The sequence below is a fragment of the Pavona decussata genome, unplaced genomic scaffold, assembly GCF_977016875.1.
Source record: "Pavona decussata unplaced genomic scaffold, jaPavDecu1.1 SCAFFOLD_219, whole genome shotgun sequence".
NCBI classification, from domain to species: Eukaryota; Metazoa; Cnidaria; class Anthozoa; order Scleractinia; family Agariciidae; genus Pavona; species Pavona decussata.
Window position 1 is genome coordinate 1 of NW_028145624.1, and position 19131 is coordinate 19131.

At 37.2% G+C, this 19131-nt stretch overlaps 1 protein-coding gene across 2 annotated transcripts; it reads right to left on the minus strand.

Moving 5' to 3' along the window:
• Positions 1-4881: 4881 nt before the first annotated feature.
• On the minus strand, positions 4882-19131 carry LOC146459358 (TNF receptor-associated factor 2-like). 2 transcript variants are annotated; one of them, XM_085089508.1, is made up of 8 exons: positions 18246-19131; positions 16731-16896; positions 15977-16031; positions 13326-13430; positions 8853-9017; positions 7926-8000; positions 6512-6592; positions 4882-5507 (listed from the first exon to the last, which is right to left on the minus strand). In XM_085089508.1, the coding sequence occupies exons 1-8, from the start codon at positions 18316-18318 to the stop codon at positions 5115-5117; spliced, it is 1113 nt and encodes a 370-aa protein (XP_084945634.1). In that variant the 5' UTR covers positions 18319-19131; the 3' UTR covers positions 4882-5114. The 2 variants fall into 2 exon arrangements, with proteins under 2 accessions (XP_084945634.1, XP_084945635.1); XM_085089509.1 differs by having other exon boundaries at positions 16731-16900; positions 18246-18308.

A 19131-nucleotide genomic window follows, 5' to 3' on the forward strand; every position in this document is an offset into this window, starting at 1 on the left:
GTTTCATTCTCTCTTTCTATCGTCGGTTGTTTGTTTTGATTAGTGCGAAGGATATTTAACCAGGAAACTGACAGTAAACATAAAGTACATTTCCATTAGGCCTTATTTTTCTACAATTCCAGAAAACATAACATGTCGGTTAAATTGTAAACGCATTGATCAGTTGACCGCTATGTGCTGCTCGCGTACTTCTATGTAAATTAAATTACCCCCACCCACCCCCCTCACATACACACACACACACACAATAGCCCTGATTAAACACAACCTATACCAAAAGATCAAGACAAAAGGTCACTACTCACATATAAGGTGACTCCACATCACCAACCTACATGTAATACTAAAAAATTATCAAACCACATGCACTCTTAACTATCGTATCATGATATCCTTTTAACTTAACTGACTTTTGGTCAAGCATTAAGACTAATCTCTTATGACTTACTTAAACGCTAAGATAAATGATAATACGACTGATTTTTTTACTATACTTAATTTATTTAGATACTAATTCTAGACTTAACGCAATAACAATTGCTTTAAAGCATTAAAGGTATTCAATCCAATCGGGATAAGGAAGGCTGTTTGCTTACGTTTGAGGTCCAAAGTTTAAGCATTTCATTACACCAGGTTTTTCTTAAGTTTGGAAAAAGCGAACTTAAAAAGGCGCCTATATTAAGACTTTTAGGTCAACAACATAAAAGAAAACTGAAAAGTTAGGCTCTTTCCAACAATAAAATGACTGGTGACTTACTATTTCTTTCTCGAACAATGGGCCTACTTTGGTTTCCTTATCCCGTTGATACCGTTCCCTGATTGGTCGAACTACTTATTTACCAGACCAATCAGGATTTCTATAGGGTTATTTCACTATAGTGGAACCTTTACTGGCGAACCCGTTCAATAAGAGACCACATGAAGCAATAATGCGTCTCATAACCAAAAGGCGTTTCCCTCCTATACAGCTTCTACCGAGTGGTCATCCATCACCATAGTTCCTTAGTAAACGTTTTGGCCTTTAGTAGTATGTTGAAATAGGCCTTTTGGGGTCAATTTGTATTTTGTTTTTGGTTTTTGGTTTTTCTAAGGATAATTTGCACATACCGATTAATCTGGCCCAGTTTGACAAGGAAAACATTGAACGGACGAAAATAGGTGGTAGCGCTGCAGATTTTTTGAACCAGGCCGATTTTCAGCTCATGCTACACCAACAGAAAATAGAACGGCTGACAAATTGTAACGCGTACATTAGCTCATGCGATTGAACCTAACAATCGGGCCGATAAATCGGTACGTGTAAATTAGGCTTCATGTCTATATCTGTTTGCACTTTCTGTGGTGAACATCCAAACGTTTTCTCTTTTCAACCAAACTTACGACTCCTACATTATGACTTAACCTGATTATACGAACTTCAAATGGCACAGCAATAAGAAATCAAACTTTACATTTGGAGTGCGTAGTTACCAGTTACAATATGACACATAACTTACTGTGGGAAACTGAACTGTCAAATTGACAAACCTATTACCAGTTAAAATAGTTTGAACATGTACAATACTTATATTAAGCTTGAACTGACATATTTACAAACGAAAAATGTTTTCAGGCTAAAATCTTAAATTTGTCACCAAAAAAATGATGCATGCACCTACAAAGAGCTGAAGTGACTTAACTTTACTACTTTGCTTCTAGATTACTCCAGTTTTAAATAGCAAAAGCACTAAGAAATTAAACTCATCACCAAAGTACTGAAATAGTTATTGCTTACGTAAATACTTTGGACAACAGTTAAACTGCCAAACTTATATTACCAGTTCACACATATCAAACACTTAATATATTAACCTTGAAATAACACTATTTGCAAATTATTTTCGAGATAATTAAAAAAAAAAATCTGTTACATACTGCAAGTATGGCGTCCACGTAACTAAATGCAGCTACGTATCAATGCTTTTAAAGCTAAACTAATGCCTCGACGATAATTTCTGAAAATCGATAATCTCAAACAACTCGCTTTGAGCAATAAAAAATCTTCAACATTTAATATACTAATTAATAAATAGGCCGTTAATAAATAGGCCGAGGATTAAATCATCTGTCATTGGTAAAGGAATATATAGGAATGTAATTCAATTGTACCTACAACTTTGTATGCTTACTTTGTCACTCGACTGATTTTGTCGATTTGATAATCATAAACATTGTATTCAAAGACATATTGAGAAAACGCGCGTAAGTTCGGCGTGTATCTGATTCTATAAAGCATTTTAATTATTTAAAAATAATCATATGGATAGACCTTCACCATAATCCCTAATAATAACAAATAAAATAAACCCCAAACACAGAATCGTTACAAACCTAAAATTGAAAAACCCAATGTGCAATTTTTAAATGATAACACATTCAATCTTGGTAACAACGAGAAACAAACCAATTCCCTGTCAATCCCGTTTTAATGAGTGCCCCTTCGCCCTAGTGCTGAGGCATTGCCAAAACGGACTTTTAAGTCTGCAACAGTCGTGGCCAAATGGTCAACCAAGTCATTTCATAGGTTAAATTAAGTCCTCTGATGTTTCAACCTCGTGTCTTACATGTAATCAGTGCTGGCACAAAAACACACCAGAAAAACATGTGCTGTGTGGTAGTTGTCGATACTGGTATACTGGTGTTCAAAGGTAAAAACATTGGCTTACCTTCAGTTCCACCAGGAAGGTTTCGAAACAGATTCTCCTAAAAATGTCGGATTCAAATACCTGAGTGAAACCGCAAATATTGACAACTCTGCCAAACACAGTTCTCGTACTTTTATTGGCTAAAAGAAACAATGAAAAAGTTTCCACGTGCCTACGTTTTTGCAGTTAACCAGAGCTCAACGATTACAAATCTCAATCCTAAGCAACCTGAAGTCCATCTGGCAAGGCCTTGAGAGAGACAATTGTAAATATAAATAGCAGCGAACGAAGAATGGTACATTGTATTGTTGGCGTAATACTCGGACGATTTGTAGCTTGGAAGAGTGAGAAACTATTTTTGTCGTACCACAATGTAGCAAATTGGAATTTCTAACGGAAGGAAAAGCGTTAAACGCACTGACAAATTCATCTGCTTTTAGGTCACATTTATAAATATTTGCCCATGAAAATATAGCTTTACAAGAAGGCGCGATTCTATCAATACAAATATAGGCTTTGTAGCTTGGGGTAAAACTTCGCTCTGTTACTCAAACTGGATTTTTAGTTAACAAGTGCCACAAAAAATACACAGGCTACTAAGAAAAGAGCAAAAGGTTAGTACAAAAGACTAGTTCATTAATCGTCATAGTAGGAAACTTAAGCAACGATGACAGCGACGGCAACGAGAACGCCACAAAACAGTACGGTTAATGACCAAAAACTATTGCTCTGTATGTGCGCTAAATATGTTTTTGTACATTTCTTTGCCGCCATCAGAAAAACAACAACGTGAAGTTGACCAAATAATAATAACAATAATAATAATAATAATAATAATAATAATAATAATAATAATAATAATTTTAATTTTTATATTGCGCGCTTTGCATAAAAAATACAAGGTTTTGTGGAAAACGTGAAAACAAGACGGTGAATTTTCACTTTCCTTCCTTATTTGAACACCATTCCTTTTAATTTAGTTCCCGGATTCTTCGCTCACATTGAACAAGTTTAACAAATTGGAAAAATCGCTAAGTGGAAGAAGTAACGCGAAGTTGTATTTTCAAGTGCCGTTTTCGTTGCTGTTGCGGTCATCGTTGCTTAAGTTCCCTAGTATTCATGCAACTGTCTTTCCAAGAGTGTTGGCAAGGTTCGCGGCTTGCAACTGCCAACGATACAACATGATCATCTTAATCTACGTTTACACCACAAAAAAAGTTTCCACAGGGTATTCGGATTACTAACAATTAAATTTAGACTACACGCATGTCCCGAGATAATTGATTGCGCTTCAAGATGACCTTATACCAAACTGTTCGGTTGAAATCAGTTTCAAGCGAACCTAGTTATAACTTTCATCTTCAGAAAGATCAGGAATAATAATTATAACGGTGATGATAACGATGATGATGATGATGACGACGACGACGACAACGACGACGACGACGATGATGATGATGATCATAATAATAATAATAATAATAATAATAATAATAATAATAATAATAATAATAATAATAATAATAAATTTGAGAAAGCGAAGGATGTATAAACAAGTGTGCGTTCCCTGAAAAATCCGCTTACTGAATACACTGATTCTGGATTCTACAAAATATTCACTTAGATTCGGATTCTAAGTCGGGCATCAGGAGGATTCGTGACCTAATCCGGTTAGTCTATTTTATATCCCAGATTTATGCTGGCTAGAAACTTTTCCTGTAGTGCAAACATAGTCTAATTTATTATCTACAAAGACTGCGAAGGGTAGCACTCTGCAGAGCACAATATTTCTTGCACAAAAAAAAAACTGGATGATGACAAGAAATATTAATAGTTGTCCTCTAGGTCGACAAAAATATTCTATATACAAGTCACTTTTAATGTGTATGTACAAAATAAAATATTGCCAGTATAGATTAGAACATTAAGAAATCAACACAATTTGGCAGAAAGGAGATGAAGCGAAACAACTTAACCAACAAAAGGCAGGAAACACAATATGACGTAAAAGAAGAGAAGGGATTACAATTTCGAGTTAACTGTTAAATCAGATTTCATGTTTCTTTTTAAACTACGATAATCTCCATTTTCGACATATTTTTGACGGCCAGACAAATTCTATGCAGTAAAATCTTAGCAATTTGAAACAAACCAGGTTTGCTTCGAGGTTCCATTATTCATTATACACTTTTCTCCTTTGTCGTGTGTTTTTTGCCTTTGGTACTGGACATTATCTCCTCTTCAATCCCCTTTCTGATAATCTGGCGTGGCAGGCTACTTAAACATATACTGTAGCTATCAATTATCAGTGTAATTTTCAAAGTATATTTACACAAAAATGGCTCGCGCAGCTAGCTGATTTTACGTACCTTAATATACCAGATGTGATGTCCTTAAACACACACATTTTCTATCGCCATTGTGCTCTCATCACTGTAACAAGGAATTTATTTTCTCATCTTGCCGTGCTACTTGTCTTCGTAGAGAGCTTATTTCCTCATCTTGCCGTGCTACTTGTCTTTGTAGCCCTGAAATCTCCTGCGTTTGTCTCATCTGTACTTGTTCAGACCTTGCTGTGGCAGCCATCAAAGTGTCCACCAATCGTTTAACTTCATTATCCAATTCTCCCAACCGCCTATTTTGATTAGACAGGGCCCAGTTGTTTGCTGCAACAATTTCAGCTTCGGCACTTTGGAGCTCTTGCCTGATACCTGCTGGAGTATCTTGTTGACTGGAATTCTTAAACACGCTTACCAGAAAGAGAAAATGCGAGTTTAAGTTTTCTGTCAGATGCTTCATCAGATCTTCACGACTCATCAACTCCTGTATGTTTACACCAAAGGAAAACAAAACAAGAAAACAAGCAAATCAAAAACATATACTATAACGACTCGATTGAGCGCCCTCCTTCCAACAGGCGGCTCCCCGTTGAGCGTTATTTGATGATAAGAGCCCCAATTCCTATCAACGTCCCCTCTTCTAACCATCACAAGCGGATACCCACCCACAGTATGGTACTACAAGTTTGGTGTTCCTTATCATAACTAAATTGAATTCTATTCTGATCACGCGAGTTCGTACCATTTACGTACTACAGCTGTCAGTGTCACAGTGTCTGTAATTGCTTATTCAAGTTTTAAGGCTGGTTTCCATATGATCACAGATCGCAGATCGCAATAAGGTCTGCGATCGTCTGCGATCATATGGAAACTACTTCTGCGATCGTCTACGATCCTGCGATCGTGATCGCAGACGATCGCAGAAGATAGAACCATGTTCTATCTAAAGGCTGGTTTCCATATGATCGCGGATCGCAGATCGCAGATCGCAAACAATCGCAATTGATCGCAGACGATCGCAGGAGATAGAACATGGTTCTATCTTCTGCGATCGTCTGCGATCACGATCGCAGGATCGCAGACGATCGCAGAAGTAGTTTCCATATGATCGCAGACGATCGCAGACCTTATTGCGATCTGCGATCTGCGATCTGCGATCCGCGATCATATGGAAACCAGCCCGGCTTTAGATAGAACATGGTTCTATCTTCTGCGATCGTCTGCGAGGATCGCAGACCTTATTGCGATCTGCGATCCGCGATCATATGGAAACCAGACTTTAATTTAATCTTCAATATTTTTGTCAAAAAATAAATAAGCGCCCCACTCTCCAAAAAGCGCCCTCTCGAGCTGCCACAAGTAAATTTGTGCCCCAGGAGGTAGAAAGACCTATTACGGTTATGCAATTTATGATCCCTACTTGAAAACGTTAGACTTCTCGGCCTGAAGCAAGTATAAAAAGTGTTACAATTCGGCAAACAAACTTACAGCACAGGTGCATCCCAAAGATCTAAATGGACAAATGTTTCGGGTACAATCGCCATTAACAGGGTCATTATGACGACTCAGCTGGGGATGAACAAAAGGAAAAAATTAATGTGTTAAACCTGTAGTACAAATGAGTAGACAACCCTGGAAAGTAAGAAACTTAAGGTTACGCTAACCATTCGCTGGTGATCTTCAGAATAAATGTAGTACTTGCACCGTTATTCAGCAAACCATCACACCCGGTATATATCAACAGGAAGGATATTATATAGAATTCTGGATACAGCGAACACCTTGCGTTAGTGACAAATTTTCCAAAATAGGGACCTCTCGTAAGGGACCAGACAACTATTTGAGCTGACGGTTTTCAACTTTCAGTTGTTTTTAACCTCCCGTAAGCGACCATCTGACATAAGACCCGATCTCATGAAGGGCGCTAATTCGTCAATAATAATGTACATTACAACGCGTAAGCCATAAACTAAGAGTCGGTCTCCGTGCTGACAGCATTGAACTGTCGTAAATTGGTGCGGAGATTTTTAGGCTTAAACTAACAGTTAAATATTGTGGAATGCTCGCTTGATCGGTCAGAGCCTAATATTTATATAAACTGTACCTTTTAATAGTACAACACAACGAATATAGAACTATAGGCTGTGTCAATAAAAACCTGGGCAAAATTTCTGTTTTCAGTTTCACAACCAAGCGCCAAGCAGCGGCTAAAACATCGGAGCAACGTTTCCTGAAGGAATTCAAGGCACATGAAAATATCCGACGAATCTGAGCTAACAACAAAGAGGGATCTGAAAAGTCATTTGGATTGGTTATGCTCTCAGTCCTTCAAATACACAGTGTTATCACAAAGCACCAACCGAGAGAAAGCGAGAGAAAACTGTCAGATTGTTTTAGACTGTTTTAGCATATCATATCCCAGGATCAATTTATACCCTTACTCCCACTACCAGGTTTAGTCTAACCTTTCACGTACGCAACAAGGATCTGAATCTGCACAAACAGTGGCTTCATTGAGCCCGATGGTCTATTTACGCACCGTACATAATGTACATGTATAAAGCCGACGCGACAAGACCGCAAAGGTGATATGGGTAATTTAACAATAAAATAAATTACCAAACTAAGCTATGGCCGGCCTACGGCTCATCCCTACATAAAGCAAAACACATGGTCAAATATCTATGATATTTTCTCCCATCCTACCACACTGATAACCGTGAAATTACAGACAAATTACAATACAAGGTTTACAGCTACCCATACTATTATACTACCTTCCGGTCTTGCCGCATAAGCTCGAGATTAATTGAAATAGCTAATTATACATATATAGCCTGATTCCTTTTATGTACTTAACAAAGTGCACTGTAATTATTTTTTTCCCTAGATTTAAACCCACCTGGCTACGAGGTATGTTGTCTATACCACAATTGGGACAACTAACCAGGAAAGCAGGGCAAATTTCAAAATGTGCCTACAAGAGGTGTGAAAAAAAAATGATTTATTCTAAAACAACTGAACAAAACAGTGGAGAGTTTACAGTTTGCCACATGGAAGCAAACTAAAATAGTCCTTTCCGAGAAAGGACCCCCAGTATTTATTTATTTATTTATTTATTTATTTATTTATTTATTTACTTATTAATTTTATTTATTTATTTATTTATTTATTTATTTATTTTTCGCTATTGCTCGTAGATTCTTATTTCTTGTTTGTTTGTTTGTTTGTTTGTTTGTTTGTTTGTGGTCTGTTTTATATATCTCTTTACTCATTCTCCATTTTTTGACAGACTGGATGACAGACAAAGAGGGGAAGACACACATATGCCTGCACACTACAGGTAGCTCGTCTGACTTCCTTGGGAGTTGGAGTTGAAGTTGTAAAAATACAATTAACTTCATGTTTTTTGTTGTTTTTCCAGGATGATCAAAGTCCCTTAAATACAAGTGGTCCACTGATCTAGCTTGCATCAACATAGATTGGGCTTTATTATCATTGCGATTATCATGGTGCAGCAGTGATGATGATGATGATGATGATGATGATGATGAAGATGATGACGACAATGATGATGATGTCTTAGCAGACAGGCTGCTGGAGGTTTGCTTTTGATTTAAGTCACCTCCCATGTCTTTGAAAGTCCACAACTTTCTTAAGGTTTTTGGTCGTTCCAAGTAAGGCAATCTTCCTTACTTAAAATATTCACCAACAGCTGAATTCCAATTTTTCCAACTACATTCCTGACCCTTTGGGTGCAGCTCCAAGTGTACCTATCTCAGGTGCAGTTTTCACCGTTCATAACTTCCTGATGATCTCACTCACTCACCTCTAAATGCCCGGCTGTCTCAGCAGAATTGCACTGTGGGCACATCACTTGACGATAGCCGCACTCCTGCCGCTGATGGAGTTCCATGTGGCATGCTGGTACCTCTTGTGAACAGCCAACATTATCACAGCATAAAGGTCTTAATGGGCACTCCCACTGATGATCCTAAATAATGTTCAAACAATCAAGATACGTGTAAAGTAAGATACAGTAATTGGTAACTGGTGTTAAAAATGCAAATGTAAAATAGGAATTGCATGAATTGCTTTAGATAAAAACATTTTTAACTCAGTAACATGTAACGGCACCTGCGTGCCTTAGTTTTGTTTTGTAGTATTTTTAGATATTTTCCCTATTGTCACTGCAACACTTCACAAGGATTTTCCACTAGAGGTCACGTGTCCTTAGCTTTTATACTGCAAAACGTGTGTATTTTTCCATAAGGTTCACAGAAATTCGAAGGGAACAACGGGAGCTGTTAAACTCAGAACGTACTAGAACTTTTGACCCAACACGTCCTGCTACACAGGATTGCTGTAAGAGTTGGCAGAATAAACCTCTCAGCCTTGTGGAACCTGTGAGTCATTTGGTTTTCTTTGAGTTTCACGGTTCTCTCCGACGATGGAGCTGACGCCGCTACGCCGTATATCCTTCCTTCTTTAAATCTATCCTTAAGGAGGCTCACAGCAGTTTTTCTGGACTTAGGGTGGAAGTTTTTAAATTACAATCCCGCAGAGAGGATAAACTTTGATCTCCTTCACACTTCAGTGGCACCCGTCCCCGCCTTACGGCCACCTCAGTAATACGGTCATCTCGTTATAATTTACGACCATTTTTTTGGGGGCCCGGCAATAGGGCCATAAAATTTCTCACAAAAACCCACGTTAATACGGTCAGTCCCGTTAATATGGCCAACGGCCACATTTTGAAATCTCGAACTGTGCAATCCTTTATAATTTCACCCCGTTAATACGGCCACTCACGCTAAATTTAGAAAACCAAAACGCCTGTGACACGTCAATTTCATTGACCTCTGTCATTTTCTCTATAATCAAACAACCGATTTACCTTACAAAGTAAGCAACACTCCTCCCTGTTTTCATTACAAACAAGACAAAGGAAATACAGTAAATCTTGACGCTAACATCCGTTTTAATTAGGCAAATTACGAAGCGATTAAGTCAATGTGCTTCGCAACAAAGACGATTGATACTACTAAGTTCAAGTATTTTGTAGAATTCCGTACATCTACATTCCCATTGTTTATTAAAGAGAACGGGTTATTCAGGAAGTGCAAATGCGATATACTTTTTCCTTAAAGGGAGGGGTTCACGGTTCTGCGCATGTCCATGAATCAAAATGCGCTTTGCCTTTGCTCACTATGACCCAAGCATGTTTAATTTAATTTGTTGTTTATGAACCATTCGGAAGGGAATAGGTAACTCGGGTGGTAATTTTTTCACATGATTGCGTTATTTCGCATGCAAATAACTGTAAAGACATCAACCGTGGAATAAATCCTACGGGTCAACACTAAATTCAATATCAACAATATGAGTACAACCCACTAGCATTTTCTGTGAATTTTGGTCATCAGTCATTTTGCTTGGACTTATTATAGAATGTGATTAGTGAAGTACATGTGAGTGGGATTTATAAGGCAATAAAGTTGATAAAAAAGAGAAAAAAAAAGCATTTAGATTCATGCATATGCGCTGAAATGTGAATCCCTCCCTTTAAGTCATGAAATTTGACCCTGCTTCGGAAATACAGCCACCTCGTTAATACGGCCAATGTTTATGGGACCCATTGGTGACCGTATTAACGGGGTTCTACTGTACATCATCATTTTAACATGTGAAGAAAGTTAATTTTTTCATCTGTTTCCAAGCAACAAGTATTACCATAGCAATGGTAGCTCATAGCCTCTCATTTTAAACATTGTGGATTATCTCGAAATCTAGTCAGACACTTTATGAAGAAACTTTAAACAAGAAAACAACTTGCAGGCGAAATTAGAAAAAAAAATGTAAGAGCGTTTTCAAGTAAGTAATGAATTAATTTTTACGAGGTGTTTTTTTTTATTCCCACATTTTCACCAATATCTCTGGCAAAATAAAACTTGACACTTTCTCTTTTCTGTTAAAAGGTCTTTCCTCATAGCAAAACATTCTTACTGTATATTGAGCTTCATGGGTAGCTCTGATTTAAGATAAATAAATAAATAAATGATGGTTTATTAAATATCACATAGTCGCACCTAAAAGTGAATTACAATTTAAGATAATTATGTTTGAAAACAGGTTTAATTAATAAATAATAATAAATTTAATACCTATATAGCGCAAAACTCATTATATGTATGTCATTTAATGCGCTTTATGATAAGTTAAAAAATATCTTAAAGAAACTGCAGGGAATACATGTATGATAGTTAAAACTACGAAATGGAACAAAATCATATTTAACAACAAGAAGCTGTTTCCAGCTTATACTCGGGCCATATTTGACTGTGTGGTGCGTAAAGCCTACAATCTTTTAACAGTGATAACCTCCAACATCGCCAATTCCCCCAAATAGATAGCCTGCGAGCAAGCTCTCATGGGGGTGGGTGCTCTTTCCCCCTCCCGCCCCCCACCCCCGACAGAGTTTGCTCGCAGTCTACCAAATAGATAGATACAGAGATATAGTGAGGCAATAAGTAACCACCAGATAGAATTGCATTTCTTGCAATCAGAATGAAATACAGGGGAAAACGACATTTGTCATACAAATGCTTTTTATAATCCCCGGGCTTTAGTCCTTACGTTTTCACCTTTCGTTTAGAGACAGAAACCACTTGTACGGTCTTAATCAGATGTATGTGACGCCGGGTCAATGACGGATCGTAATTTTCGGTATGATCCAGACCTGGGAGGGGTACTCCGTTTTGTGATCTTAACGGGGACGTGCGGCCCGATAGGGTATGGTTTTCAGGGTGCTTTGTCTGGAACGGGGTATCTACATTGTATTTCATCACTGTCTGTCTTAAACAGGGTATTCCTTCATGACCTAATGGCTTAAACAGATTGTGATTGCCAATGCATTAAAATACAGTAAGAAACTAGTGTACATGTATTCTTATTTCATTCTAGTCTTAAACACGGTGTGATTTTGGGTTAAATGTCTTAGAAAGGGCCTGAAAATTTTTAATTCTGTCTTAAACGTGATAGGGAAATTGAAGAATTGTGTCTTAAACAGGGTCAGGATTTGAACGCCCGGGCTGCACCTCCCTACCCAAGTATCTGTTGAGTACCCCCCCCCCCCCCCCGATCTAGAGTAATGTTACGCATAAAGCGTACGTTTATATCCTTGTACGTTTTTCAATGTTTCGCTGTTCATATTTTAAAATGAAATTCAGGGGAAAGCATTTGTTATTCACCTTTCATTTGAAGACAGAAACCGTTTCTACATTGATTGTTTTTCGATAGTAAACGTGAGACATCTTTATCTATCTTGGCCCGCGAGGTCATAGACTGATTTAGTTGCCAAATTTTCGGTTAAACAAAACTAACCTTGAAGCACTCAGGTTAGCCTAAAAAACACTCCGGTTAGCCTAAAGAGCACTCCAGTTAGCCTAAATAGCACTTAGGTTAGCTTAAATACGTACATGTAGCACTCCGGTTAGCTTAACGGTTAGCAGTTTATGTTGGGGTTGTTCATGCCTCACATGCCTCGACAATTTAAAGAATTTGATAACACGACAGAAAACATAACTCGTACCAGCCGAGTACAGAAAACGAGACCGAGAACAATAACTCATGGCCCGTAGTCTTATCTCTCGGCCCATCGTGACCCCAAAAAGAAAAAAGAATTTGATAATACAAATGAAACCTTAACTCGGTCCGCCTTACGGCCCGAGTAATAAGTTAAAAAGCAATAAAAAATCTATATATGGTACATACTGTAGTCTAAAAATGCTTACGCAATTTAACAGTTAAAATAAAGCGCAGATCAGTCAAAAAGTTCCTACTTTGCATAAATCGAGATATCTAAAAGATGCCCCAGCCTACAGATTTCTCTGCTAAATAGCAAGTGGTTAGAGTAAGAATTCTTTTTAATATTCATTTTAGTTTTAGGCTCAAGAACCAAAACCAGTGTTATAGATAAGAAGGCTGAATCTTGGTCAAGTTTCAGTCATTATTCGTTTTCTCCAAACAAGAGTTTGTTATTTTATGTTTGCCCGGGTCTTTTTCACTGCTATTCACAATGTGCTTTGAATATTTATGATAATGTGAAGTCGTGCAAAGCATAGGCTATGCGCTACCATTGCTATCATGGTAATAGTTGTTGCTTGGAAACTGATGAAAAAATTAACTTTGATCATACATGTTTGTTGAAATGATGAATGATGTAGAACGAAGGAGATCAAAGTTTACCTTCTGTGCCAGAAAGGGTATATTTCAAAAAGCTGGCAAAGGAAATGCCTCTCACCTCTAGAAATCTGAGATTGCCACTCCATTCACATCCAGCAGTTACTTTTGTACAGTTCACCTTGACATTCTCTATCTCCCTTCTCACAAATTTGTCAGCAAACACCTGTTAAAACATGAACAGAGATGACAATAATCTATAACACCTTTATAAATCCAGGCTTAAACACTTTTTACTAGTTAGTGTCTAAAAGAATGCTATTATCATAAAGGTTAACATCAGTTTTGCATTTTTTTATTTATTTATTTATTTATTTATTTATTTATTCACCACGACATACAAACATAGAAAGTTACAATGAATAATAGACTAGGATTACAAGTACATAAGTTTAGAGTAAATAATAATAGTAAAAGAAGTAAGAAGTGGCGAGGAGACCTCAAGAAACCCCCGGGCTTATACTGAGAGGTCTCCTCGGAGATATGTTGGGACTTTGAGACCATTGAGACTCCTTTATGCTTATCAGCATTAATTACTGATAATGCATGGCAAATACACAATGTAACATGTGCGTCAACTGCAATACTCACAGCAAAAGCAATTGAATTAAGGAAAGAGTCCCCAGAATGAAGTTTTCACGTAAATATTAACTGGTACTGACATTATTAAAGGGCTGCCAAATGTTATGTTAATTTTTTGTTTGGCTCAAAAGTGCCTGTGCAGTGAATTTTTGGCATATGTAGGCAGACTTTAAACATTCTCTCTTTTTTTTTTCCTTTTCTTTTTAAGCACTGGTTTACGTTTGCTTTTCAAGGAAAAAAAGCCAAACTTAAAAACAAGTCATCAAAATAAAAGCAAAGAAAAAGAAAAAAACAGGTCTATGCTTTGGAGCAAAAAACAAGAAATATGGCGTGGCATTCTTTGATTAACCCTTTAATTCCTAACAGTGCCAATCAGCACATAATGAGATGATAACTCTTTCAATATTTGACAGATTTCTATGAATTTTTGACACCAAGATGGTCTTGTGAAGATCTACTCATTAAAAGGATGAAAACTTAACCCCCTCACATATGTGACATGGTTGACCACCCCCATAACTTTTCAACTTATCCCCCTAGAAGTTGTGGGTCTTAATCTCTCTCATTAATGAGCATGTTGAGAACTGCAAAAATTAAATAAGCTATAGGTTAGGGGTAACACTGTACCTTATACACACATGGATTGGGACGCTTTTGAATTTTTAAATTTTTACTTTTTTAGGGCCGTTTATCTCAGAGCCATGCATAACTTTTCTCATTCATAATTATACCAGTTATGAAATACACTCACGAGAAGCTTTAAAATGGTATATCATACATGAAAATGAGTTTGTAGTCTTGGATCTGGAGAAAATGTTGTTTTGCCTTAGCAGTTAAAGGGTTAAATTGAAGGCACAGGAAAAAAAATTGGGCATTTTTTCAGCAAAATGAAAAATAAATCCACAATTTAACATAGGACGTCACATGTATGCCGCACGCAGACAGCTCTTCAATTATACCACATTGGTCAACACAAAAGCCGCAGCTTTTTGCCCAAGAGATTGCCATATAATGGTGATAGCTATATGGCTGTGTTTAAATGCGCAACTTATGGTGATGAATACAATGTGATTTCTATTACTGACATTTGCACTATATTGTGTTCTGCAAACTTACAGACAGCTCACAAGGTATCATGGGGCAAATCATCCATGCAAAAAAAAACCTTTAATGTGCAAGGAGCTCAAGGAACTGCAAGCTGAAAATCAGCAATGAAGGTTCTAAGTTTTTTCAAATTTTCTTGAATTATAAATATTATACAAATGCTCCTCATTTGAGGTTGCATCTGCATGTTGGACTATAAATTTAAACAAGTCATATGTATACATGTAACTACAATTACATTGTATGTATTACTTATTATTCACAATTAAATAGTTGTACAGGTAAAATAGCAAAATATGAAGGGCATTGAGTGTTATTGTTGAAATAATAGTAACATTAATTGCATAGCTATGACTGCATTAGTTATATGTTCCCTTCTGGCTTCACCAGTACAGAGATAGCCTTTTCTCTAGTAAGGAGAAGTCAACTATATGCCTTGTACTGAGATTACATGTAACAGTAAATTAAAGAGCTCAAGGCAATAACTAACCTATTAATAGTAGTTTTTAGATCACTTTGTTGTTTTACATGTACAGCTCAGATTTGCTGTGTTTTTTGCTTAAAATACAGGACTACGGCTTAATTTTGCACACAATTACAATAAAAAATAGCGCAAGTCTCGTGTGGCTGTAGATTGATAGAAACATTATTCTCATGCATATGCAAGTAACAATTTATTCCCTTACTTAAATACTCAACATTAGCATGCAGATTATTAGGATCAATTTCTTGAGTCAATATTTCAGAATCAATAGCCCCTTTTAATTTAATAAAGAAACTCTGGCTCAGCAGACAACTTCAGAAATTGTTGGGCATATACATATACATGTTCATGTATCTTTTAAGCAACATTTGGAATTATCATCCATTGGTAAAAATTTTCAAACATCTTACATCCTCAGATACATATAAGTAAATTGTCAGAATGACTTCAGAAAACAGGGAAAATGTTAACCGACAACAAAAATCTCACACATTATAATTATTCACATGAGAAAAGCCAAGGTAGGTAAATTAGTACACTACCTGAGTTTGCAGCTCCAGAGAGATGCCACATTTAACACAAGCTGGGTGGTTTTGTCTAAAACATATATTAAGCAGAAAACAAATTATTATTGATAATAATAATGTATTAATCAGAATCAAAGCTGCAACAGGTAAGTAATCACTGACTATTAAAAAGTTGCCATGTCTTTAGCCGAGGAGGACACAGTTTGGTTTTTGATTATTACATTTGGGGGATTTTGATGAATTAGCATTTAGTAAAAAGAAAACAACATCAGAGAAAATTGGGCTTTGATGTGTAACAAAAATTATTAGCGCATTCCATATATTATAAGTAAAAACCCTTAATCGAGCTACCTTAAGACAACATTCACCACTTGAGATTTTTTTTTTTTATCAAGTCAACTAGAAAATGGTGCTTCAGCTTGAAAACAGTTTAAAATAATGATAGACATGTTTGGAAAATGGACTAGATATCCTTAGTAGCTTAAATCTTATCCTTAAATGCACAATTATTACCTGTATAAGTTACATGTTTACCATTGAATTAATGAAATCTTTTACCAGGCCGAAGATACATATACATTCATTTGTAGTCAGCCGCCATAATAATATTAAAAAAATTGCAAATGTTTATTAATCATGACCACTGTAAAATTAATCAAACATATTATTCATCCAAAAATAATACATATCTTGGAAATTACTGGGTTTTTATACAAATTTATATAGATACAATGTACACTGTCATGTACTTCTACCAGTTAGTTAGTACCTTTTCACTTCCTCCATGCACTTTTCACAATACATGTGCCCACATTCTGCAACTTGCACTGCCATTCTCACAACAAAGCCACAAGATGAGCAGAGGTATTTCTCCCCTATTCTTGCTAAGTCTGCAGCACAAACTCTATACCCACCAGGGGCAGACATTATAAAACCTATCTGGAACAAAACAAATTAACAAGATTAACTGGAGAGCAGATCTCAGGCACACCAAAACAAAACCAACATGTTATACCAGTGCCCCATTAAAGGCAGGGGTTTGACTTTAAGGGCCACACACTGGGCAAATTTACCGTCAGTGAACACACTACGTACTTCACCTAGCTGCTTTAAACACCTCAACCAACTTTTTCAACAAAAGACCAATATATCCAAATTTAGGTTATCCCAAACCTAATTGCAGGTGTAATCCTCACACAAAAATTTGTATAAGTGGTTTGTATTGCCGCCAAGATTTGCTCACATAGTTTGCATACAAATGGCAGTTAACTCCCAGAGTAGAAAAATCTTATTGTTCCTGTCCACCAACATGGCCACCATGATGTCACATGCAAGCCATCAATAGCGAGCCCAGAAACTCTAAAAAGCTATATAAAAACTGCAGTCTAAAAATAATGCTACTTTTTAACACTAATTTGCTTTGGTAGGCGAGTACAGGCCTTGGAATGCAAGACTGAGTGTGTGCTTTGACTGAATTACTAAATTTAGCTGTCACATCATTGTACACAATGAGTGGTCGGTTGTTTTGTGTAGGCTCTTGGGGCTACGAGTATTTGAGATGAAACAGTCAAGAGAGGAACGCCTTGAAGCTTAAGAACGGCTATTAAGTGGCCCAGGCTGAGTAGAAATGTCGCCCCAAGGCGGTAGTTAACCAGTTACAAAACCATTGAAGTTGTAATACTTGCGCATTGAGCTAGCTAGAATATTGTTGTTGTATGCGATGACTCGATTCACAGCCGATCGCGAGTGGCAGCTTAAAATAACGCCATCCTAGAGAGGCAAAACTCCCCAATCTTTCATAGGAATGTCAAAATGTACTGGACTGCAGAGTGTTGTATCAAACCAACCGACATTTCTCGCGAGTATCGATAATTTTCAGTACATGATATCGAATGTTTGGTCCACCCTCTATGCTTGACATGCTTCAAAACAAATACGCGTGCATGGACTTTGATCAGCAATGTTTTTATACAACGAAGACAAAATCATAAACGAACGTCTCAGTATACCATGAAAAGAATGTTAGTTTCTAAACACGTTTCGCCTTTCACGAAAACGTCACTGTTATTTATGATAATAACCTAATTTTCACGCTTTCAGTTAAGGCTTAGTTGAAAACCGCGTGGCAGTAGTGTGGCCGCGACGTATAAAGCTCTGCGAAATAATTTCAGGCCGGGAACCTCTACCTTTCGACAACTTTACAGCCTTAAAACAACGTCAAGGCGCCAACTAGTAAAATTTCGCTATATATTTCGCAACAAAAATCAATTCTTAAGAGACCTACCTTCTAAAGCGGCGTGGTAAAACTCGAGTTTCCTAAAACTTGAAAAACCAAAATGGCCGCTAGCGAAACACATACGTCAAAAACCCATAAGTCCTTTTGGTCGCATTTGGGGAATCCCCTGGGCTGGATGGAACATTTTTTCGCTTTCGATGTCGAATTAAAAAGAGGAAATGCACACAATTTTTTCAGCTTTATTACGAAAAATTAAACATATTATCCAAGTTTTCGAAAATTTCCTTAACATCAAGTATCTTTCCAAAAATCATACAGTGTTATGCACTAACAAATAAAGCAGATTATGAGGAAGACAAGGACGGCTGGTATGAGGCTCTAAAACAGGCAGTCTCCAAAGTCCCTCAACACGACATGCTAATGATCATTGGTGACATGAATGCAAAAGTAGGAACTGATAATACCGACTGTAGAACAGCTATGGGAAAACATGGATGTGGTGTTATAAATGACAACAGCGAACGGCTATATAGGCTAGTTGACTTACTGTATGTTTAGACAACAACCGTGTAATCGGCGGCACCATCTTTCCCCGAAAAAACACCCACACTGAAACCCACATGGAAGTCGCCTGATGGCTCAACTGTCAACCAGATCGACCACATCTTGATCAACGGAAAATGGCACAGGTCTCTTCTAGATGTCTGAGTTTGCCGTGGGGCCGATGTCAACAGCGACCGCTACCTGGTCTGGCTACCTTCTTCAAGTTGAAACTTAGGAAAGTGGTCAAGCACATTGAACAGAGAAAACACCTAGCTTGTTGTCGTCAAGCTCAAGTGCCTGAACGTCACCCAAGAGTTTGTTGTGGAACCACGAAATCGCTTTGCTGATCTGGCTATGGAATCTGACATGGAACCTAGCCTAAGACTTTGGT

Coding starts and splice junctions, on each gene's coding strand:
- LOC146459358 (XM_085089508.1), bottom strand. CDS start 18,318: ATGTGTTTCGCTAGCGGCCATTTTGGTTTTTCAAGTTTTAGGAAACTC. Junction 16,897..18,245: donor TTACCACGCCGCTTTAGAAG/GTAGGTCTCTTA, acceptor TGTTCCAGATAG/GTTTTATAATGTCTGCCCCT. Junction 6,593..7,925: donor ACAACATACCTCGTAGCCAG/GTGGGTTTAAAT, acceptor GTTCATCCCCAG/CTGAGTCGTCATAATGACCC.